Source organism: Pseudomyrmex gracilis, unplaced genomic scaffold (assembly GCF_002006095.1).
Source record: "Pseudomyrmex gracilis isolate BER0280 unplaced genomic scaffold, ASM200609v1 scaffold_17, whole genome shotgun sequence".
Lineage (NCBI taxonomy): Eukaryota > Metazoa > Arthropoda > Insecta > Hymenoptera > Formicidae > Pseudomyrmex > Pseudomyrmex gracilis.
Genome location: NW_018020601.1, coordinates 1107940 through 1133432, shown reverse-complemented (window position 1 = coordinate 1133432; position 25493 = coordinate 1107940). Strand labels below are relative to the sequence as shown.

General features: G+C 41.6%; 3 protein-coding genes across 9 annotated transcripts; 2 read left to right on the top strand and 1 right to left on the bottom strand.

Annotated features, from left to right (window-relative positions):
• Positions 1–176: 176 nt before the first annotated feature.
• Positions 177–5125, bottom strand: LOC109864093 (serine--pyruvate aminotransferase). Its single transcript, XM_020444982.1, has 6 exons — positions 4421–5125; positions 4008–4208; positions 3731–3888; positions 3495–3650; positions 2544–2891; positions 177–2468 (listed from the first exon to the last, which is right to left on the bottom strand). The coding sequence occupies exons 1-6, from the start codon at positions 4613–4615 to the stop codon at positions 2312–2314; spliced, it is 1215 nt and encodes a 404-aa protein (XP_020300571.1). The 5' UTR covers positions 4616–5125; the 3' UTR covers positions 177–2311.
• A 951-nt stretch (positions 5126–6076) lies between these two features.
• LOC109864130 (myb-like protein AA) lies at positions 6077–11769 on the top strand. Its single transcript, XM_020445045.1, has 6 exons — positions 6077–6185; positions 9440–9619; positions 9821–10164; positions 10889–11182; positions 11346–11503; positions 11726–11769. The coding sequence occupies exons 2-6, from the start codon at positions 9515–9517 to the stop codon at positions 11767–11769; spliced, it is 945 nt and encodes a 314-aa protein (XP_020300634.1). The 5' UTR covers positions 6077–6185; positions 9440–9514.
• LOC109864090 (rho guanine nucleotide exchange factor 10) lies at positions 11516–25275 on the top strand. Of its 7 annotated transcripts, none has more exons than XM_020444974.1 (11): positions 11516–11548; positions 19074–19290; positions 19394–19631; positions 19746–19928; positions 20020–20316; positions 20395–20487; positions 21206–21430; positions 21535–21696; positions 21864–22073; positions 22188–22502; positions 22606–25275. In XM_020444974.1, the coding sequence occupies exons 2-11, from the start codon at positions 19124–19126 to the stop codon at positions 24469–24471; spliced, it is 3756 nt and encodes a 1251-aa protein (XP_020300563.1). In that variant the 5' UTR covers positions 11516–11548; positions 19074–19123; the 3' UTR covers positions 24472–25275. The 7 variants fall into 7 exon arrangements, with proteins under 7 accessions (XP_020300563.1, XP_020300561.1, XP_020300564.1 ...); XM_020444972.1 differs by lacking the exon at positions 11516–11548 and adding an exon at positions 13733–14170; XM_020444975.1 differs by lacking the exon at positions 11516–11548 and adding an exon at positions 14199–14790.
• Positions 25276–25493: the final 218 nt, after the last annotated feature.

Here is a 25493-nt window from a genome sequence, read left to right as displayed (position 1 = left end):
TACTATCGCTATACTACTTGTGTACTACGATTAATTACGTCGTTATTAAGTGATATAGTCGCGATGCTGCTATATCAGTTTTATCTTTCTTTATCGCCGCGCCACAAGATAAAGATCTAAATTATCACTATAATAAAAGATTATATTTATATTATATATATACATATATATATATATATATATATATGTGTGTATGTATACACATGAATCGCTTTTGACAAGAAACGTTGTTACTCTTATGATTTAATAAGCAGTAATATTCGTTAACACGCGCGATAACGCACCCAGTGTAAGTTCGTGTTATTTAAATTTGTATTTATTTGTAGAAATATGTAATCCTTTACAATTATACCGAAAATCTTATCGGATTTCGGAAAATTTAATTTCCACGTTTCTAATTCCCACGACAAAATATCGTTCGAGAACGCAATTTTCTTTCGATGCGCTTCTTATCGAAAATAATTTTTCAGCAGCACGTCTTATAACGAGAGAGACCGATGAGGTTACAGAAGATTTGCCATACTTGTGTTTATAATTTTGTACTCCTCACGCGTCATATATATATTGATTTTGTATAGATGATACAAGTTTTAGAAAAATGCAATCAATCATTTGGAAACGTGCGATCACGAGATTGAACATTAAAAAATAGTACTCTCTTGAGAACGCGCAGCCTCGCTGGAAGTGCAATCGGCAATGGTGTCACAGCGATAATTCAGCTTCTAGCAGGTCGTTATTATAGACAACGAAGGAAGTGTCATTCAGCCGCCCGTAGACGGAAAATTTACCCGTACAAAACCGCGCGCGCGGTCATGAGGATATTGTCGCGCCTCTGATTCAGTCTCAATTATTGTGACCGTGACTGCTTCCACTTGCCATTTCGATCGTCGTATTGTTCAGTTCGCGCGTGTGCGAAGGCGTTGATTCACATCGTTTACCGTAGGTGCCTTTTAAAACACGTAACTCTAGCGGTATATACGGACATATATCATAGTCACAGCTAGAACGTTAACGTTGCCATGTATGCGAATACATGAACATTTTGTACATAAAAAACGCATAGAATTAAGAGACTTAGAATTAGATGTTATTCTAGCAATATGCACAAACACAAACAACACAAACACACATTGATATGCTTGATATTATTTATAATATGTTACACAACTCTTTTTAATAAGTACCACTTTGAATCCCCATGCGCGCATATTTTATTCGTTTTACTTATCAATCTACTATTGTCACCATTATTTAAAGTCATTGTTCATGTGCGATTGATTTTTTTTCAGACGAGAGTTTAACATTGATTACGTGTTTAAGTTTAAGCGACATGCTTCACACGCGCATACACGCTGTTTTTAATTAAATGTAAGGATCACATTTATAAACGTCTCTTCTCTGTAACGAGCACGTCCACACTGGAAACGAAACGAAATAGATAGGAAAAAGAGTTTACCTGTTATATTATTAAATGTAGTACCTTAACAGATTAGCCGACAAAAAAGCAAACGAAAGAAAGAGCGGCCGGTGTAACGTAACGTTACGTTGCAGAGAAAGATTTATCGCTGCTTTGGCGCCGAAACGAATAAAAAAAGAAAGAAGCGAACGAATTATCAAGAACGATTGTTGTCGCGATAGCATCCTATTGAGAGATTGGTTTTTTTTTTCACGTCTCAAAGCGCGTCGTGCGCTGAGAGATACATTTTCTGTCAATTCGTCGCAATAATTACAGCTTTTACGCGAGATTGTTACAATGTATAGCGATCTCGCTACATTTGTACATAAACGCGGAAATTTTGTATAACATCTGGAGAAACAAGTTTGTATCTAGCGCATTGTCCGTTCGCATTATTCGCTCTCTCTCTCTCTCTCTCTTTTGTATAAAATGTAAGAATTTACTTTACATGCGATGTACGCGAGTGGTAATCAAAATTATTTTATTACAGGTTCTTTGTTTTTTTTTCACACACAGAAACACGCGAGCGAGTTGATTTATGTAGAAAAACGATCTTTTGTATTTCTACGAACGTGTATAAGCTGCTGAGAAACGCGACGCGTTACCTTCGAGAGTCCTGTAATAGAGAATGGAGATCGATGCTATTCTGTACTGTGCCAAAACTATTTGTTAATTAAAATGCCGATTATTATTATTACAATTAAACAAGCAGACTAGTTGGGTTTTTTCTCTACATTATATCTAAAACAACACCACAGTCGACTTGTCCTATTATTTCTAACGTATAATTTTATTATTATATTACATCAATATATTATATTAATGAGAGATATTTGCGATTTCCGTTTTTTGTTTTTAAAGCTTCGCACGAAGCGCCTGGTGCGCCAATGCATCGTCGAGAGCGTCGAGCACGCGATCGACGATTCGCGGATCCGCGTTGATTCCCATTAAGCCAACACGAAGAACTTTACCGACCGTCGGTCCCAATCCGCCGCTGATCTCGATTTTATACCTGCAAAAAAAAAAAGAATTTCCGCAACAATTGCGATCAAAAAGCGAAAAACAAAGAAAAGAAAGACGAACTCACCGGTTCATCGCTCGCGTCGTTAGAACACGACAATCGACTCCAAGTGGCGGTTTTATCGAGATGATGGTTGACAATTGGTAATGAGGATCCTCGACGTAACATTCGAGACCGCGTTTCCAAAGACCCCGCCTGAATCTGTCGGCCGCCGCAGCGTGTCTCGCCCAGGAAGCGGGAAGACCTTCTTCGGCGAGCTGCGCCAAGGCCGTTCTCAGGCCGTATATCAACGTAGCGGATATTGTGTGATGATAAACGCGCTGCGACCCGTCGAAGCAGTCCCAGTAATCGCCGAGGATTCTCATGTCCCAGTAGTAAACCGATGGCTTCGTCTTCCTCTGAAATAATTTTTTTCTACGATCGGGAAGAAAAATTGAATGCGATTCAAGTTGCTCTGTAAATACATCGAAAAGCGTCATTCTTTTCTCTTCATTGCTCACATGAGAAATGTAGAATACAAATAAATGACGCTTTGAAGAATTTTTTAGCGCGACTTTTGCACCGAATTAATTTAAGATATTAAGAAAAAACCTCGCAACACACGTAAGGAAGTAGGAAATTACATAGCAAATATTAAAAAAAAAAAAAAAAAAAGTTTACGCATCAGAAATAGGAAAGACTGTATTTTTGCACACATGCGAAGAAAAATAGAAATTCGCAGCTCGTTTTTCCAGGTCGATGGAAAAAAAAAAACATTGGAAATCAGTGATTGTCGATCAAAAAATTATCATCGTGCAGGAATTTCATCCTTCGACGGAGACGCACGTGATTCACATGGGAACCGAATAGTAGGCGACCGCGACCACCTATGACGGGTGGCCGCCGATGAGTCACGAATTCGATTGATATTCCATTCAGAGATTATTCGCGAGTGGTTCTCTCGATTCGCGCCAAAGTCGCTTTCGCGTTATAGTCTCGCGGGAAGAGAGATCGATCGGTTATAATTGCGATACGCACTCAGCGCGCGGGCTAAAGGACACGGGTGTCACTCCGGGAGGCGCGCCGAGGACCTTTTGGCTTCCCGTGTAAACCGCGTCTACTTCCCAGGCATCCATGAAGAATGGCTCGCCACCTATAGACGCCACTGCGTCGACGATCAGCAGAGCGTTGTGCCTGCCAGCAAAGGAATAACATTTTCGAATTGGGTCTCGACACGCACAATCTGTTATATTAAGTAAGTAGAATTTATTTACTCGTGACAAAGCTTGCCAATGCCTTCCACAGGTTGCTTCATACCCGTCGACGATTCAGCGTGAGTGACAAACACAATCGCCGGTCGATATCTCTGCAAAGCCTTCTTTAGAGTGATCAGATCGAACGGCACACCGAGCGGTGTCTCCAGTAATTTCACCTGTCATCGTTTCGTGAAACATTTATTTAGTTTAGAGAGAAAAAGTCAAGCGAGTATACTTGATTGATAGTTTACTTGGATTTTTCTTAAGACAAACATATTTATCTACTGCTGCATACATTTGCGCCAATACGCTCGGCTATGTCGGCCGCGCGTTCTCCCCAATTGCCGCATTTGGTGATAACTGCGATTTCGCCTGGCTCGAGTAGATTTCCCAGACAAGCTTCCATTCCACCGTGACCGGAAGCGCTCAGCACAAGAGTGAGCCTGTTTCTGGTTTGAAACGCGTATCGCAATCCCGCTTTGATCTCATCCATTAACTGCGGATGTTAATGATATTAGAGAGAGAAAAGAAAGGAGATGTAATAAATTCACAAAATAATTTATTGATACAATTACGCGCAAAGTTATATAATTTATTGATTACACGTTGTTTAATAAGTTGTTCATAGTTTTTTTATTTTGATACGTCCGAAACATGAAAAAAATTGTGGTCGGTGTGATTTCGCATCAAAATTTTTCTGAAAATTACCTGACACATCTCCGGATGTAGATGACCGATCACTTGTTGTCCGAGTGAATGAAGAACTCGATCCGAACAATTGCTCGGACCGGGACCGGTTAGGGTTTTTTCAGGTAAGGAAACAGAACGCAATATCTCTTCCGGTGGACTCGGGCACACGGCGAATCGTTGCCAGTTGATGTAACTTGCGTCCGCATTTTTCATCTTTCTTAAAATTCTATCGCAATATCTTATTTTATGTATCGAAACGATAAAATTTATCCTTCAGAGAAAACCGTGAACGTCACGAGAATAAACTTCAGAGATAAGAATAAAAATAAAGTTAGACCGTTTGTCGGTTACACGCTTATTGTTTCGAAGTGTGTCTAACGATTTTATCTTTGTTTTGAGAAAACAAGCAACCGTGAGATATTTGTCAAAATTGCTTGTCCTGATGTGTTTGTTTCACGCGTTAATGTAATACTGAAGAATCAGGCCACTCGAAGATATAACTGTTATCTCTTCTCGAGATTAGGTCATTCCCGTATCACATGTAAGAACACGAAAGTTTGATTGAAATCTCTTTAATTTTGCAAAGTTTGCCCTATACATATGATACTGCAGTTTATAATATTGTTTGTCACGTTTATCCGAATCATTTATTTTTATTCGTTTGACAATTTCAACGACAACTCAATTAATTCACGTTTAAACTGTTTTATTTCGACTAGAAATGTATAAACAAGTCTGTCTCCCGGAGAGAAACTGGAGCTTATTACGATACTGCGTCGCGGATTGATAATGCTTCAATAATTACGTTTCACGGAATATATGAGAATCATATTTCTCTCTCTGTTGCTGTTCATGAAGATAGGAGCTCTAGGATTTCACATAATTGTGCTTGGTAAATTCGTAATCAATGTACAAATTCTCTCTGTTATCAATACATATTTTATAATTATAAATTTATATAATTCTGTGATTACTATAAATTTTATAAACACACACGCATATGTGTATATATATACATATATCGTATAAATTCACGCACGGAATTATAAAAGCAGCCTAACAGTGTGTGTATTATTTATACTAATTAAAATTATTATTATTATTAATCAATGAATGTAATTGATCGTGAAGAGCCGCTGAATGTTGTGCGGAAAATATGTCTGTATGTACACATGTGTACATATATAAACGAATTCACATTTTCATGTGAGTTTTTGTAATTTCATTGTAATTTCATTTACAATTTTTGTAATTACAATTTTAAGAATTGTAATTTCAATTCTTTTGAATCATATAGGATGCTAGATTTACATCTCGTATATGAAAGACCCCGGATACCCCCCCAAATTAATTTAAAATAAATTAATTTAAAATTATTATTATTGTTTTATACTAATTAAAGATTAAAATAACTTTTGATGGCGATAAACAATACAGAATTTTGTATTTTATCTTTCAAATACTGGAAAATAACAAAACTACTACTACACGCACACACAATATGAAAAACAACTTTGTTTGCATACGGAAAAATGAGATTCGCAAGAATCTGCAAGTAATTGGCGCTACCAATCTCATAAGTAGCCGCGCTCTCCGCCGCCCGTTGCGAGCAAATTGTCGTGGCGCCATCTAAGAAATAACACAGGCGCACACTCAAGGAATTGACACATCGCTCGCACCGCTCGCCTCGCTCTCATCATCCGTATCACAGAGTGCGAATCGCATCTGGGCAGATCGTGGGATTGCGAAGTTCGTCGCGAGGAGCGGAGCACTTCGCGCGCGCGTAAGAAACGTCTATTATACAATATATAAGCCGTTCGATGTGTGTGCATACGTCACGCGTGTGTGTGTGTGGACGCGTGTTTGCAGTGTGCGTGCGTATATATAGTGTGTGAAGATTCTGTTTATCGACCGAGGATTTTTCAATCGCTTGCTTAGCGTAAGCAAGCTGGGAAACAGTATACACAGCGTGTATCTAAATCTTTTTGTTTTTTTTTATTCTGCGCCAATTGCTCGGCTGTTTATCGACCGAGCGATTTTGATCGGAATTTTGATTTATCGATAAAAAATCCATTCTTTAACTGAAAGATTCAACATAACGAAGATACATCTTCAACAAAAACATGCGTTTACAGATATATTCGTCGCAGAAGATACACGCGATAACAATAATATTACGACCGCATGAGTCCAACTCCTCTTTGAGAAGTTGCAGATGCTTCGTGTCGTCGTCGTTGTCGTCGTCGCCGTCGTCGTCATCGTCGGCGGCCTCCTCCCTACGATTTTTCGTCCCTTCACTCCTCTTTCTCTCTCTCTTTCTTTCTCTTTCTCTCTTTTTCACCCCCTCCTCCTCCTCCGCATACTCGGAGCGGCTTTTCTCGGTCGACCGGTCGACCGGTCGACTGCCTTCTCAAGGGGGCGTGCTTGCTCACATACAACAATGAGCGAACGCGAAACTATCTAAGCACGAGGACCCCGCAAACGTATCGTCGTCGCTTCTGTGTGATATTCGTGTGTGGCCCGGGTCCGAGCCGCTTCGCGACGCTCAATCGCCAACAATCGCGGCGTGTAATCGCGTCTCAAGCACCGCACACAAATCGGCTTTTCTGCGCACAACTTTTAAATCATTCAAAGGATTATATATAAAGGGCTTGCCGAAGTGGTGTGTATGTGTGTGCGTGTGCGCGTGTGTATATATATATATGTTATATATATTCGTGTATGTGCACGTACGTGCGTTAAGCTGTGGTTGTGTTCCGAGCAGGATTCGTGTGTTAACCCGCGTTTGCCTCTCATCTCTCGTCTGCGAGGTATAAATTTTACGAATTATTAGCTGTAGAGATATCTATGTACGTTTATAACTATCTTCGGAAATACTATTTGCGCAATATTTTTTTTACACGATAGTGATCGATTTTAAGGTGAATCAACTCAGCTCGCGGGGTGTGCTGATTCACTGAAAATTTTGCTAACTATGGAAACGAGGTTCTCCTCCTTTATTCTCGAGAGACACGAGGAATGTGTGCACGAGGTATTACATTGCAAGTACCGGGTGGTACTATATAATACGTGCCGAGGTTTTTTAGCTCTTCTCTTTCCTCTCTCTTTCTCTCGTCACGGATGAGTGACTTTTAAATATAGAAAAAAAAAAAAAAAAAAAAAAAAAAACAATTGGCGCACATTTTCCGCCGTTTACGTATGTGCTGCATGTCGCGTCCACTTGGTATCGCAGATGGATTTTTGCGCAAAAGGTTAGATTTACTCATTATTTCGAATCGATCGTGAAAATGAGAATTTTAATTTTTTCACATTCGAAGACCGTGAGAAAAACGGCGAAACAGGTTGTTCGTAAAAAAAAAGCATCGTTGAGAGCTGCAAAAATATTTGACTTTTCGACGTATTTGTATCGCAAGCATTCAATTCAACGATCTTTTATTCTTTTAGAGTCACAATAGAAAAAAAGAGATATCGGTGAGTCGAAGAAAATAAATGAATAACTGTTCATCTTTTTGTTTTTTTTCTTGTTAATGTTGTTACTGCTTCATTGGTGAGTGAAAAATAAACTGTCCTAAAGTAAACTAAAGAAGCATTTGAGAACGTATTATGTATCAATTCTTGAAACTGAGCGAGTAATCGAAATCGAGCGCGCGTTAACATTTAACCTAAAACAGATAACCTGATGAAAATGAATACGTATTATAATGAGTTATCGTATATACCAGGCACGCTAGACATAACCCCAGCATATGAAATATCACAGCAATGTGTATATACAATATATTATATCTTACGTCATATATATGTGTGCGAAATTTCGCGTCTCAATGACGAGGTTAACTCGTTTGGTGTCTCGCGAATCAATTCGTTTCCGTTTAGCTCGTCATCGCGAATCTCGTGTATAAAAATAGAGTATTTCACGGATTTAATTCACAAAACTTTTTTTTTCCACTCGTGATATTTTTATACAAAACGTTTAGTCCAATCCCAAATAAAAAGTGATACAAAGTGGTTTTACTACAACAATCTTCTCCAATAGATTAGATTACATGTGTTTGGTTCTCTTTAGGATTACATCAAATTTTTACACTATTGCTTTGATCATACGGTATTTCAATTCAGGGCCGGTTGTTCCACCTTTTGATAAATCTCAGCTTACTCCACAGGTTATTATCTATAGGATAGGAGGAACTTGACTAGCGCATCTCCCATTGTTTTTTATTTCTACATATTTATTTGTTGAATACGACTTACAAGGTACCGAGAGTGCCGTGTAATTTATCTTTTGGTTTCTGGTCATTTGCCAGATATATAAATTTTGCCGACACGTGGAACAATGCAAATCAGAGTTTTTTAACCATTAGATAGATTATAGCCGATAGTTTATCTGAAAGTTGAACTACCCTCAGTAGTTTATATTGATTATTGGGTCATGAAACTTGACAAATACATATATATGTATATATTTGTGTCAAGTTCCACACTTAAACGATCCAATAATTTACACAATGTTTTATTTTGCATACGTATCCCTTTTGAATGAAATAATGTAACCAACGACGACGCGCGAAGTGTTTGGAGTGATTGTGCTATTTAGCCAATTTATTCTGAAGTGCATTCGTAGAATTTCTTGCCGCGTAATTGAACAAAATAGAACGCGTCTGCACCTGCATCCTCTTCAAAGAAAGATACTGACCACGCTTATCTGCCATTCATGTGCGCCAAGAGAGAGAGAGAAAGAGCACCAGTTTCCTTCCGACTGCAATTTTTCGACAAGAGCGCAAGAGCGATAAACGCGAGCGCACTTCCGGCGATCGCGCTCTCTCGCGAAATGTATTTCGTAATAGTACATGCGCTCCGCTCGCGGTGCGCGCTAACATAACACCGTGTAAAACGGGTCTACTAACAAAGACCCGAGAACAACGGCCGCTATTGTCCGCACGAGCACGTTTTTTAACGCGCAAAGTGCGTTAAACGTGTGAACGTCGGGAAACGTGGTACGTGTTTAAATGTTTACAATGTTTACTTTTCTTGTTGCAGAAAAACCCGATGGGGTACCGCAGTACCAAGAAGACCGTTCGGTTTAATTGATCCGTGTTCGTCGAACGATGTGCCATGGCCTCGTCCTTAAGAGGACCAGGAATGACGGGCGTTCCCTCGCCGCGAATAATCAACCTGGAATTTCCTCCGCCACCTCCTTACCCGCCGCCGCACAATCAGGTAAAAACAGTGTTTGCGCGCAAAGACACATTATGTTAAAAATAACATATGCGTTCTGTCGGCGCAAGTCTCGTCTTCGAAGACGAGTTCAATGTTTATAAACATTACGATGTACATGGTCGTCGGTGGCAATGTATTGTAATATATGATAATGTAAAACATTAACAACGTTACGCGACGTTTTTCTTATTTCTTCAACAGATATTGCGCAACTCGTTGATGGAGCCGGTTTCGCCAATAATGTCGCCCGTCGCGAACTCTCATCAACACTCACTTCTGGATTATTCGTACGCTTATTATCATCAGACTGATCATCCGGATCACTTTCACGTTCCGTATTCGACGGATGTGCTGTCGCAACAACAACAACAACAACAACAACAACCATCGCAGCAGCTTCAAGAGCAGCAGCAACAGCAACAGATAATATCTCGACAATCGCAGCAACAACCCCAAGCGATAAGATCGGATCCTTTGAAGAGACACACTTACACGACTTGTTACGGCACGGAGGAAAACATTTACGAGGAGATATCAGAAATCAGGTGAATATCCGTATCGTGAAAAAGTGAAGAAATTTGCGAGCGCATTGTTGAAATTGTCTCCAAGTAATTGCAATAGCCAATGCGTTTTTAAAAAATTAGAAATTCCTCTATGAAGGGAGAATCTTCTCATTTCCTTTTGTTTGAATACGACGAGCAAAAATTGTTTGTTTGTTACATCCGGTGTAACGAAACGATTCTGCAGTAAGCTTTCCCCGTGAATACGCGCGAGTAATGCGCGACACAATAAATGAACAACAATTCACCAATCACTCCCCACACGGTTCAATGTATCTTGCAGCGGATGCCGGAGATAGCGATTGAGTTAAGAACAATAAGTTGAACGAGAGAGTCCGCGGATTATTCATCCGCAACGTCCTCGACTGGGCGCATAAGTCATTGAGACGAGATAAACCGCGCGCGCGTTCAAATTGAGAACGATCTCGCTAAAGTGCATAACTGTATTATTTCATATGTCGCGTCGTCGTGACACCACGGACCGTCTCACGATTCATTTCTTCTCCCGTGCGCGGTATGAGTTCTATTTTAGTTGCGGATTTATTTTAGCGTACCGATATAACGTGTCCTCAGGTTCGACAGTGTGAATTGGGAAGGTGACGCGCGCGAAAGTATTACGTCCACTTAATATAAATAATCGCGTGAGAACAACCGAGGTAAATATCCGGCCGATACTCCGCTCTTATAATCTTTCTGAAAATCTTTGCAGTAAGCAATGCCACCGCGGTCTACACGGATCGCGACGATCGCTTGTCGCGGAGGAGGTGCGTCGAGTGCAATCACGGCATCGTCGTGTGCTCGGGGAACTTAATTTAAGCGTGGAAGCGATGTTGATGCCAACCGCGGTCGAAAATAACGAGGAACAGCCGACACAGGAAACGCACGGGACTTCCACCGAGGAACTGTTACCTTCGGTCAGTCCCACGGACGATCTGAACTCGCGCGTTGGATGCGACAAAGACAGCGGTTTCAGCGGCAGTTACAGTTCGAATGCAAGTTACAGGTGTGTAGAAAAAAGCTGTTTCTTTTATTCAAGGTAATATATAGAAAACCCATTATATTCTATTTTGTTTGACTCGTATCCAACAGATTTATACGATCAAAATTTCAATAGTTCTCAAGTTCGAATATCTCATCGCGGTACCGTCATTGTGTTCGAATTGCAGATCAGGTTTGGGATCTTTGAGAAGAGGAATGGGGAAGATAAGCAGCGGGCCAGAGTCTGCTCAACGTAAGATGAAAGCCGCCATGATTTGGAAGAAAGGTTGGAAAGGTTGGAAAAAATTTCATTCCTTCGGGCACAGCGGCAGCGGCGGCGGGGGCGGTGGCGGCGGCGGCAGCAGCAGCAGCAGCAGCAGCAAGAATTTTGGTAAGTACATGGTTGTTGTTCTCGGTTTGTTTACAATATATTTAAAGACAACAAAGTTTACAGAGACATCTGTTTTGTTATTTTTTTACTCTACGATTGTTGTGCTCGCGGCTACCTGTGATTTACTTGCACATGAGCGATTCGTTACAAATTCTCGATGTGTAATTTGCCGCGCAGCTAGAATATCAATGAAGTTCTCTCTTGGAAATGACGTTTCCTAGAAGCGAGAGAGGCCGCGGATTTCTCTTCTTTATCTCTTCTTAAGTCTTTCGAAAGAAAAAATCTTATAACGAGAGAATATCTATTTGTGTACGAGTATGATAATTATTCTGTGGAAAGTAGAGAAAGAAACCGCGCGCGCGCGTGTGTGTGTGTGTGTGTGATCTTTGGAATTGCAACAATGTAAGATATTTGTGTGTACGTACATTCAAATACTTATACCGTGTATCAGTTTTACGAGCACAATTTTATGGCTCGTCGTAACTGCGTAAGAGCACGCGTAGTCTTTTTTTTTGTTTTTTGTTTTTATGAAAACGTTGCTTGCGGTATAACGCGAGTGTTTCATACTCGGTCCGTAGCATGCACTAGCGCGCATTTGGCGAATGGAGTTAATTATTGGTACTTGGAAGGGGTCAGCCAAGGGTCACTCGGTGGTAGAGCAGATGCGAGATCACGTGAAACGCGTATCCCCACCTTCCCTTCTCTCTCTCTCTCTCTCTCTCTCTCTCTCTCTCTCTCGCCTTTCTCTTTTACTCGCGTCTTTAATCCTCTTTCGGTTTTACGCTCGTTTGAATTCATTGTGCTTTCTTTACGGATTAATGACTGTGTTGCAAGATACTTATTGGTTTCTTTCTTTGAGATATCAAAGAAAATTTTTGTTAATGTGAACCATACTACATAGTTAAATGTATAATATATAAGCATACCATATATAATATTATAAAAAATAAATATCGCAAAGATATTTAAATGTATTAATTATTGTTTGTGATGATTGACATATAAATTAGTCGTCAAAGATTGTTTTATCTGTTATTATTTAAAGTCGCTTCTCGCTTTTTTATCACACTTTTATTTCAAATTCTTGTTCCATGCTACTTCTTGCTTGCTACTTCGCCACTCTTTCCGCGCGTACAAATTGTACAATTGTGTAGTGTACGGATTGTGGCGCCGTCTGGAAGAGTACTGAGATAAGTGAACGCAATATATACCGGTTGAGCAGCTTACATGTGTAATTTTACACACATTTCGTAACGCGAGATTTTGCTGAAAATCACAAAGTTCAACTTCAGTAAAATAAAATAACATTTATTTCGAATTACATTTTGTACATCAAAATGATTGTGTAACATTGTTTGTAATATTTTTTTTATATAAAAATATATATAGAGAAAAAATTGTTTTGAGAATTTTCTAATTTGTTTTCGTAATTGATAGTCAAACGTTAAATGTCAACGTCTGATTTTGTTACTTCTTCTCCCCATAAAGAGCCCGTATGGATCTAAAATCGTACGTGTGTATTATATACGTTGAAACGCAATGTATATCGTTACAATTTTCGAGTGTACGAATGATTCCGGAGCACGAGAGGCACCGCCTGTGGTGGTCCTTCGGAGCGCGAGACTATCTCGGCGTTCTCCTCTATCTCTTCTCTCGTCTCTCTGTTTCTCTTTTCTATCTCCCCCCCTCCCTCTCTTGCCCTGCGGCGCACCGCGCCTCTTCCTCTCTTTTATATTCATTCACTGTCTCGTCTCTCGTCCATCCGCTTCTATTTTCTCTCTCTTCCTCTCTCGCGCGTATACATACAGCTGCGCCGCGAGGTGAAGCGAGGCGAGACGAGGCCGACTAAAATGCGTTGTGTTTCACTCTCGATCGGGTATCCATGTACATATTACTTTCTCTCTCGTTTGCTGAACTGCAAACCACCACCCTCCCCGATTGCTCGCTCGCTCGCGCGTTCCTTGCTCTCTGTCTCTCTCTCTCTCTCTCTCTCTCCCTCGCCTCCCCGTCTCTCCACCTCCGCCTCCTCCTTCCTTCTCCGACCTCCGCGTTTCCTTCGTGCCCTTCGAGTTTCTTTCTTCAATCTTTGCGCCAGTGTACAGCGACTGAACGCGGAGCACGACGCGGCGTGGAGGGCAGCCGGGCGGACCAGAAACACGCGGCGCGGCCATGTTGACGATCACGACAACTCGCTTCATTCGCTCGCAACGCCGTGGCGCTTCTCCTCCGTCGAGCATCGCGCGTTTTCCTCGTCGCTGGATGCGGCGTTGTTAATTGCGCCGAGATGCCCGCGGCCGGCCGTGTGCGCACGTGCCCGATGTGATTTTTTTTTTCTTTCGCTTCTTAATTCCCCCCCGCGTAAAATCGCCCCCCGTTATCGTTCGGCATATGTGTTGTTGTACTACGTGCGACGCGCGCGAGCGCGCGTGTGTTGCGACGAGATTCGCAAAGCTCTCCTCCGGTGCCGAACACACATTTAAAGAACGGACGATGCGGTGGTGAGGAAGAGAAGGAGGAGATGGGCAGAGAGTGTTACGAGTGCGAGTAAAATCATTCGTCGCTCGGGGAACATTCGCCTCCGCGAGATGGAGGAACTGCATAACGGGGTTGTCCTTATCAAGTGTGAGTAGTGCCTGTCGATGATGATCACACGCTGTGATTGCGTCTGTCTCTTTGTTCTATAATGTGTGCGCATGTGTGTGTGTGTGTGTACGTGTGTGTGTAGACCCACTCCCTTTCTCGTGTCGAAATTTTTTTTTTGATTGAACCGAGAGAGATCGGAAATATATAAATTTCGTGGAATTTATGTTTCGTACATTTTTTATAATCGTTTTAAACTCCCGTTCTCCTTGTGTTGTCGGAACGTGTCCGCGGGAACATTGGAATGTGGATTTAACGAGATCATGTTTGGCGTACACATATTTACTGGCGCTGGTTCCCGCTTTGTACGCGGCCGGCGGCTTTTGTACATACTTACGCACGGAATACCGGTTGCCACACCGCGCGGAGCTCACCCCTCTACGGGACTCTCATTGTACAAACTTCCAAGTAACAACACACCGCGCGTACGCACACCGTGTAATTTTCATCATCATCCGATTGAGTTTCTGTGCCATTTTCCGTACACAACCGCGGCTTGTGGACAAAAAAAAAACAAGTCTCTTTCGTAAAATTTATTCAATTTTTCGCACGTCGCGAAAATAATGTTCGTCGATGTGCTAACCTTATCTCAGAAGCAACAGGTAACGGATCGTTTAAAGAGAGGGTTAAATATCTGCGCGCGAGGAGAGTAGGTTTTCTTGGAAAAAAAAAAAAAAAAAAATGGTTCTTCGCATTTGCGCGTCGGTTTTCCCCGAAATCTGGCACGGGACTGTGTCGGATTGTTGCCGGAAGACAATTCCTCGGAAACGGTACGCGAAACTCGATCGGGATGGTTGATAGTTTATAAAGTTTCTAAGGTCAACACACACACACATACGTCGCACGCTTCCAATGACGCATCACGCATCGAGTACGATTCCGACGATCAAGTTCGCACGAAGTGAAACTATATCGGTACCACGAATGACGGCATCATCGGCCGGTAGAAGCTGCCCCGCGTCCGCAGCTCACTGCGGTTTAATTATAGTTTCGGGTAATGGCAGTTATCATTGCGCGGAGAACCGTGAAACGATGCCCGCCCGCATCGATGAAAAAATACGTCGACAACGACGACGGCGACGGTTGAGTCGGGTCGGCGAACATTGACGTAACACACAGCGCTGCGAATTAAAGCCGTTTATATCGTTTCGTCAGTTCGTTCCCTCGCCGATCGCGTCGATTATCCAAATTACGTCAATTGTGCTTAATCGTGTATATCTGATACATATAACGTAACGATTAATCGTTTGTTTATCCGAACGACCGGTCAACAATGAAACGAACGGATACAAGCCAAGCACCTTTGTGCTTTATTTTAATTCGTTATGCGCGCGGCGGTGTCGCACACACACTGATCTTTCTGGTTTTGTGCAAGGTTTAGAATGTATAATCGCATGATCGTTAACGAACGCTCTGACCCGTGAGCGGAACAGAAAATTGCTGCGTGCAGCTCGATGCAGTGCTGAACATTGCCGAATGCGAGATCGGACTAATGCGCGTTGGAACGCGTCGCAAAATCGAAAATGAGAAAAACATTGCTGAAAAAATTTATATTGCTATTTACATGGGAAGAGAGAAGAGCTTGTCTTTTACTTGCATTTTTTTGTTGCAGCAACAATTATATACTTTTTGTGTGCGCAAACAAAATGTAGCAGATTTGCGAGAAAAAAAAGAAAAACACGTTTTGTTGGTAAAACAAATAATGTGCAATTCTAGGAAAACAAAAGATATAGAATAAACGATGAAAAAAAACGAAAGTTTGAAAGTTGGATGTGTAGAATATATATACGGAGTTTTCTTTTTTTCTTCTCAATTAATTCTTCTAATTAATTATACATGCTTAATTTATTTGAAACACAATAAGTACACCGAGGTACGACGAGCGGGAGAAAAAAAGAACAAACAAACTGTGCGCTTTGCATATCTCCGCGTTTTACGTAAACGCCGTAAATGCCCAATAGATTTAAAAGTAAACTGCGCTCCGCATTAGGAACGTGCGCGTTCCTTTATCGCGGACGCGTCTAAATTGAAATGTCACGCAGGTCTCCGATTTTTCGCTTTGCGTTTAAAAGCGTTGCCTCCGATCCCTCCCGTGTACCAGCCCAATCCAAAGTGGATGAACTAGGTTGAAATAGAGTGAAAGGAAATTGGCGAGTATATCGGCTACGCGTTATATTAAATTCACGCTGCGCCGCGCGCCGCTTGAAAATAGCGCCAGGATGTTTGCACAGAGACTTTAATCGTTTCGATTATTGCGCGCTCGCCTATAACGGCGCGAGTTTGTAAATAACTTTCTCCCTGCCTTCTGTCACGGGTAATGATATTTTAATCGGAAAGTTTTATATACGCGCGTGTTTTTTTTTTTTCCACGTCGACTCGGTGGAAAACGAAACGATTGATCGAAGCGAAAAATGCGAAGCAGAAAAACGACGACGTCGATTGTCCTATGAAGTAAGCTGATGATGACTGCCGCCTTCGAAATTTTTGATTCATGTCTCACGTTGTTGGAAATAAAAAGTCCACTCGGGCGGCACGTGTGCGCGTTACCCTAAAAAGCTGATATCTCTCGGTTGGTGTCGGCCGCGCGCCTACAACACACAGTTAACGTTCGAGAGCGGCGTTCGATGCCGGGCATCGTTGCCAAGTTTTTATTGTTGCCCACCGTGGCCACGGGATTGCCTCAAATATGTGTTGCAGAGTTAAACAATTGTCTCTCGTTATGACATTTTAAAGTTTAATGCTCTCCATGCGAAAAGTGGAACGCCGCGTACTTACTTTCTGCTTTCTCTCTCGGCTTCTAATTGTTTGAAAAACCGGAGCAACCTCGAACACGCGGCTTTTTTTTATTTTCTCTCGAGATTTTATCGCGCATCATTTATATAATCAAAATATTGTGTAATCGCGCGTCAGAACGCGCAATTAAAACGCACACAGTACTCTCTTCTTTTTCACATTCGCCTTAGAGCGAATTTTAATCGTTGTGATGCCGTACAAGCGATACGCACGGCGGTTTCTATGACTCTTTGTGAAATAAAAAAGAATTATATGGAGAAACACAGACGCACACATGTGCGCGCCGTGACACATCAGGTCGTCGCGTCAGCTTCAAACTCGCCGGCTATAACTCGCGGCGATATATGCGCGCAGAAAAAGAGACGGAGAGAGGGAGTCCGCAACTCTCCTCCTCGTCGTCGTCGTCGTCGTCGTCGTCATCATCTGTCTCTCTTCTACACAGGAAGCACCCGGAGAAGCAGGTTGATAGATACACGCGCTGTTCTCCGCGGCCGCGCGCGTTGTGTTGTTGTTCTCTCAGAGTAGTGAGAGAACGCTTCGGCAGTGTCGTTTCGTGCCTCGTCGCGTTTTCCTCGCTCCTCCTCGTGTAAATCGGCGCGTAGGATGTGCCCAGCTTGTTGCCGCGCGTCGAATTTGCCCGATTATGCACTGTCCTTACGTCGCGCGGCATTATTTCGTCGCGTTCGCTTTCTTTCTACCTGCTTCGTGTGAAGCACCTTGAATCCCGGTGTGTGTGTGTGCGTGTAAGTTAAGCACATATGACCGCTGCGAAACAAGTGAGACGCGTACGCCACTTGACGCGTTTTACACGCGCAAACACGCGCATAACGGTGCTACGTACGTGGGTCGATGGTTTTACACGCAAGTGGGCCCTGATCCCCGTGTGTGTATTTCCCACACGTGAAAGTATTGGGTAATCGACGAGAGTGTAGGCGGTATCGGTTTTCGTGTGGCCGTGCGGTGGCACTTGAGATTGCGACGGGACCAGGGACCGCGTCGTATATCTCGTGTCTCTCTTCGTAATTTTTTTTGTTTTGTTTTTTTTTTACTTAAAAAAACTTTGTTCTTGTATTTCGAAACGAAAAATTCGGAAGAGAATTTGGTAACGTCGAGGTTTCTTCATCCTGTTGATCCCTTCACTTCAGGTTTTGCCTTCAGTTTCAAATTATCAAGGACCTTTCTTTATATATACATATACATATATATATATAGTGCGCGCAAAAGTATGATAAATCGACCTTGACGTTGAAGTTACGTTTTTCCTTTTTTTACGAGAAAATATATTTCTGCCTACAATCGCTGACGCTACGTATAAATTTCTGTATCAAATTGATTATTTACGTAATATTCGTCTCATAGATAGCGGCATTTGCTTTTTTTTTATGTTTCCGCGAAATTTATACCGAAGGTTTTTAACTCGACTTGAACGTGAAACGCACGTTGATACTCAAACGTACGCCCAGGGGCGCGGGGAGGGGGAAGGGGTCTCGTTTCATCGGCGCTATAAAATGTTATAACGCGCTTTAATATCTGCGTATATGCGAGAAACGTGGGAACGGAACACGGAATAATAACGTCGCATTAACCCGATTATCGTAGCGACGTTAATACGCCAGCGCTAACACCAGCGTGCGCGACAGCGGAAGGTCCAATAAAACGGGGCGATGCATAGCAAAGCCGACGCTTCCGCGCGAGGGGCTGCGATCCCGCATTTGTTTCGCATTCGTAAACGTCATTCGTTTAAAATCCCACTTGACCAATTTTTTCAAAACGTTCTTTCTGTCGCGGTCGCGCCGCGCCGCGCCGGTGCCTATCGCGCGATCGCGGTTAAGAGGATAGAATACGGAAACATATCGGCCGCGCTCATACAACAACAGTAAGGTGACGCATGGCGTATCTATAGCCGATCGCGATGATGACGTTTAAACTTCTTACGACTTTTACCGCAGGAAGTAACAAAGGTTGAGTCGCGCTCGACGATCTTGTTCTTCTTTCGATCAAACGAAATCCAAGATTTCGAAAACTGCGCAAGTTTTACCTCTCTTTTCTCGATCGATGATTGCATCTCGAGATTCTCGTGTGTGCTTTGCAGACGAGTCTCGTTCAAGGTGCAGATCATGGGATGACGTAGGATCGGGCAAAATGGAAACAGTTAGCGGGAACAACTCGCACGCGCATCGCTCCTCTCTGGAGACGAGCAGATCCAACACGTCCACGCATTCTGCCAGAAGCGAGGACTCCTGGTGCTCCGCTTCCGACCACGATCTCTCCTCGGATGACGAAAGTGAGAAGAGCAACATCAGTCTTAAGTAAGTTTGAAATCCTTTAGTTAAACGTTACATAAGGTCTGGCGAAGCTGCGTCTCGTCTCCCCTTCGTGTATAATGAAAACGTTGCCGTTCGCTTCTTGCAGAAGCAATTGTCAATTGAGAAATACGTTGCATAAGGCGCGTACACTTTGCGACAAGTGGCGGTTTCAGAATATACCTGCGAACAATATGGATGTGATGGAGTCACCCGGAAATCAAGGACGTCTCTCGAGGTGGTTCAGCATACGCAGAGGATCGACGCATCATTACGATGTTGACACTTCGGACACGGTGTCCTTAACGAGTCCCGTCAAAACGTCGCAAATGCCACAGCTATGCGAGGTAAACACTCCCAGTGTTTACTCAATTAAAGTTGCGCCAAGATATATTTATTTACAGTTGAGCACGGTTGATCGTGTCGGTTGATCGTCGGAATAATCGAATTATTATTTCTAGGTTGATGAGGAGAACAGTGCAATGGTACAATTTCAATGTATGCAACAGCGAAGACAAGCTCCACCTACGCTACCGTCGCCACCGCTAAACTTGACTCCGCAGCAATTGAAACGTAGACACATCGTGGCCGCGATAGTACATTCTGAAAACAATTACGTGTCGACTTTGCAGAGACTAGTAAATGTACGCGTTAAAAAAAAACGATATTTCGTCGCCTCGAACGTGCGCGCGGATATATAGTTTTGTTTTACGTAGATTCTCTTCTTCGTTTCAGGATTACAAGAAACCGTTGGAAGAATCCTCACCGCCTATTCTGAGTCAATCCAAAATAGCAACGTTGTTTCACAGACTACCCGAAATTTTACAATGTCACACGTTGTTCAGAATCGCTCTCGCGGAATGCGTGCGATCCTGGGACAAAGATGAGAAGTTGGGAGACGTATTTGTGGCGAGTTTCAGTAAAGCTATCGTTCTTGACATTTATAGCGGTTTTATAAACAATTTTTCTGTAGCGATGGATTTAGCTAAACAAGAATCGAAGAGGAAGACCGCACTAGCTGACTTCTTCAAGGTAAGTATTTCAGACAGAATTCGTAAGAACATTTTCAATGCTCTTTGAGAGTTTGAATTTTGATCGTTTTGTTTATAGGTGAAGCAAATAAGTGCTCACGATAGATTATCGTTTTTCGGATTAATGGTCAAACCAGTGCAAAGGTTTCCACAATTTATTTTATTTTTACAAGTAAGTATAGTTTTGTATATATCATCTTATATAATCAATTATACATATATTTCAAGATTAATTGAAAAGTTCCGGGCTTTACATAGAAATAGCTCAAGTTCAATATTTTAACACTTTCCGTGCCACGTGTGCCATCGATGGTACACGTTAAACGCGTTTATACGTTAATTTGAACGTGTTAATGATATTTTACTCTCATCTTTTATTTATTTAAGTTTCAAGTTTCAAGTTAATATGTTATTCATATATGACCGTTCGCCAAAACAAACGCCTCAGGCATTTGTAAAAACAATGGAAAAATGAGAAATTTGTGAAGCGATAAAATATTTTGTTTGAAATGTTTTAACTTTACCGGAAATAAAAAATTTGATGAGAAAATCTCAAAAATATTTTATCACTGCATGAATCCAATGTTTTCATTATTGTTACCAAATGCTTGAGCATTCACTTTGGCGAGTCATACCATTTGTATTAGTCATACAAATACTAAATAAACATATTGAAACTTTAAATTGAAACTAATAAAAAATAAGATCGTGAAACACTTAATTATTAAAGTATTGAACTTATTTGCGTGAAACCCGCAAATAGTGAAAAACTTTTTTTTAAACAGCCTCCGTATGATTATCATCTATATGTATATATAAAATTTATAATATCAAAAAACATTTCTTTTATAATAATATCAAAAATACAACAATACAAATCTCCTGTTTAGGATTTACTAAAACATACACCCCAAGGACATCACGACAGAATGTCTTTGCAGTTAGCATTAACGCAACTCGAGAGTTTAGCTGAAATGTTGAATGAGAGAAAACGAGAGACAGAACAATTTCAAGCATTCAAAGAAATGCTGCGACATGTTTCCGGAAAGTTATCGCATCGACCGCTCTCTTCAGCGTCACGTTATCTTATTAGAGAAGATAACGTCACGCAGCTGGTACGACCGCATTAATCATTATTTTAAAATATGTGCTCTAGATAGTTTTTATATACTTAAAAAAAAAACAACAATGAAAATAATGAAAGTAACATTTTTTTTAGGAATTCAATCAAAACGGCATGATAACAAAATCCAAAAGGAGAAGATTGTTGTTATTAAACGATTTAGTAGTGTGCGTTTCCGTTACTCCGAGATCCACGGAAGATTTTTCAGGAAACGAACGACTAACATTAAAATGGACATATCCAGTATCGGACATTGAAGTGTGTAAAATAGAAAAAATATACTTGCTTAAAAAATATACTTGCGCAAAACACTTGGACAAAGGATTGTTTCTTTTTTTTTCTTTCAAATATTAATCAATTTGTTATAAAAATGAATTGACGAAGTATTTCTTATAAAGATATATGATGAATAAAATTTGTTTTAGATTCAAGACACCAGCACTTCTCCAACTTTAAGTCGTTTACTCACTGCTGGTTTGAACAAAGGCGGTAGTTTAAAGTCCGACAAGAGCGGAGAATGTGGACAGGCGACTGATGCGGACAATCTCTGTGTGGAAATGAGTGATCTTATGCACGATTACGAAGTGATGTCTAGGATAAGTGACTTGGTGGCTCAGTTGAAAGGCAGATACGAGGTAAGAACAAGTTGAAATAGATATAATTACTGCACTGAAATATTTATTGTATGTTCTCGAAGCAAATAACATGAAAATTAAGTAATTAATTGACTTGTATTTTTGAATCTAAAGGGAATGACACTGCAGACCACTAAGCAGATTCTGCAGTCGATACAAATGTCGATACAGCAAAAAGACGAAGACATGATATGGGTTGATAGTTGCTGCCTTCAACTAGTCACAAAACAGGGTCAAATGTATACGTTTCAAACGGAAAATCCATTAGTGAAGAAGGATTGGATAACCGAGCTTAGATTGGCACAATTGGCTCTGGATCCCAATAATTCTCCGTCTTGGGAAGTACCTGAACAAGAGCAGAGACCGTCCACGAAAATGCCGCTCTTCGTCAGTTCACAGGCTGTATATCACTCGCAACATCAAACCGAAGTGAGTTAAATAATCTTTACGTATGTTAAGTTTTATTTATATGCACACAAACAGTTTTGTGTTAAATTTGCATGTTACAACTTCATCACCTGTACACACACAGGTACGTTGCGGCTGTTATTATTCCATCGAAAATTCACGTTCTACACGGCGACGCGGTAGGAGTCACAATTACTTGTGGATATGCACGGGAGACGGCGTGTCCAGCCACGTGACAGTATACGGCCAATCGACGACAGCTTCGGCGACCTGTTTGAAACGTATAACCACTTTTGATCTAGTGGAAACGAAAGTGAGCGCGATCGAATTTGTTAAAGGGATCTCGAGCGATCTCGCCACGCTCGCCAGCGATATCGTGTGGATGGGCACGGATTCACGGAAGATCATTATTTACGCCGCGACGGAACCGGAGAAGGAAGAAGAGATCGGCAGTTATTCAGTTCCCGGACCTGTAATAGAGATCAAGTATCATTATGACAATGTTTTCGTAGCTCTGGGTACAGGTGTGTTGCTCTTGTTCAGGCGACAGATCGACGGCACGTGGGGTTTCAAAGATCCCTCTGCCATATCGCTCGGTAACGATCCCGTTTCATGCTTAATGCCGATCAATACCTCGGTTTATGCCGCTTGCGGCAAGAAGGTGTGGGTACTTAACGCAACGTCGGGCGAGATCACCAAGAGTTTCAGCGCGCAACACGAACACGTCGGGAACGTAAAGCTCATGACTCATTCCGGAGTCGGTCTTTGGGTCGCTCTTAAGAACTCGAGCACGGTGTGTCTGTATCATACGGAAACGTTCAAACACTTACAAGACATCAATATAGCATCAAACGTGTTGCGCGTAACAAAGATGAATAATTCGCCCAATTCCGGAAGCTGCCTTGCCGTTAATAATCAAACGACAGTCACGGTCACGGCACTTTTGGCGTGCAAAGGTCTTCTGTGGGTCGGGACTAACGTAGGAATTAGTTTGACGATTCCACTTCCACGACTGGAAGGAGTTCCCATCATTAGCGGCCGCGTTAACATCTCGTATCACGCGCACTTTGGTCCGATCACTTTTTTACTGGCAATACAGAATACGAAGAACACGGTGTACTCCACGAAGGATCGCGTCAACGACGACGACAGTGTACAGCTGAGAACAAAGGACGTCGAACAGAGATCGCGAGATCGTGCGAGCTTAGATTCTTCCGTGTCGAGCAATATTGTAAAATTAAAGCAACAGCTGACGAGCAGTCCGGTGATGTTGAGAAGAAAACGAAGCAAGGAATATGAGTGTAGAGGATCGAAGACGCTTCCGAGAGGATTGGGCACTGGCTGTGGATTCTTGTCGAGCTCTATGTCGAGCTCGCAGAGTTCCGGCGAAAACTGCGACGTTTACGGACTCTACGGCGAGTTGATGTACGTGAAGGATTACGAGAACGAGAACAATTCGGGTATAGATCCTATTTACGAGACATTACGAAGAAGCGATCCGGAACTGGCGGCTATACCAAATAAAGTGAGCACTCTGGATCGCAGATTGAAGATGAAGATTACGCGACCCCGCTCGCTGGATCTCTCCAACTGGTCGGTGGACTCTCACGCCAGTTCTCTGTACACATCCTCTGGCTCGGAAGAAAATCTCTCTTTGAAAACAGGAAAATTGTCGCGTAACAGCAGCATAGCTAGTCGTAACGGTCCTTACGACCTCTCTGCGCATAATAATAGTAACAATAGTAGTGTAATGCAATCGACATTGGAAGCGACCAATCTCAAGACGAATGGTAAGAAAAATAACAAAGCGGTCCAGCAAACGGATCAGCCCAAGAGAACGGTGTTAACTCTGATGGGTGGACGCGGTTATATCAATTGGAGACAACTTCATGCACAATCCGGTGCTGATAAAAGTTCAAAGTCAACGTACGCCTTTAAAGAACCTAACAGTAATGACGCACATATTGTCTTATGGGAGATGAAGTTATGATATTTGATCACGTTAGGTCTGTTGTTGTACATGAACGTCAGTGCGAGAAGTAAAACTTCGAAGCTGATGTCCGACTGTATATTATTATAGTGTCAGAAAATAGGATCAAGAATAATGTTGTGAATGCTTTATATATAAAAAATTACTGGTAATTGTGAAAAACTATCTTCTAACTTCGGGACCCGAAAGAGACGGAGAGATGACAGATAGATATCTCGTTGAGATAACTATCGTTGTGAGATACGAACGAGTATCTCTTTTCTGTTAGATATGCGGTATATATTAACCATTGATTGTCTTCGAAACAATAAGAATGCGGTGCTAGAATGAAAATTCGATTACATACAAGTATATGTATTAGGATTTAAATATCTTTAACCCCCTCACAATTACCAGATCGTTTAACTTTATACACATTTTTTTCTTATTTTTAAATGAACAATTTTTTCTCTTTGTCAAAAGATGCAGACTGAAGTACATGCGAATTGTTGAAGCGCACGAGATTAATATGTACCAAAATACTGGGTAAACAGTTGCGTATCAGAAGTGAATGCTTCTCTATTGTATATGGAAACATATAGCAGTTGATTGACATTTTGACGCAATGTACGTATGTGTACAACGGATTCTCGTTACGATGTATCGTTTTCTGTAAGATACGTGTCTGTGTCGAGAAGATATTGTTCGAATCTCAAAAATGTTGAATTTAAATCTCCTTTCGATTTGAATCTCTCAATATATTACAAAAACATGTGATAAGTCGTGAAAAACATCCTATGAAAGCGCACGCACAAAAAAGAAAAACAAAAGACGGAATTAAGGTGAAAAAAATTCCTGTGTGTGAAAAACGTTTTGATTATTATAAGATTCATCTTACGAATGTTCGTTGCGGAAATATTCTCTGCTTAGCTGCATATATATTCACGCGCGCGACCGGTGAAAATTTATTTTTGTGTAAGTTTCAATACCGGGATGTGAATTTATGCGTTTATACATGAAATATTCACTAAAAACGCTGCAGA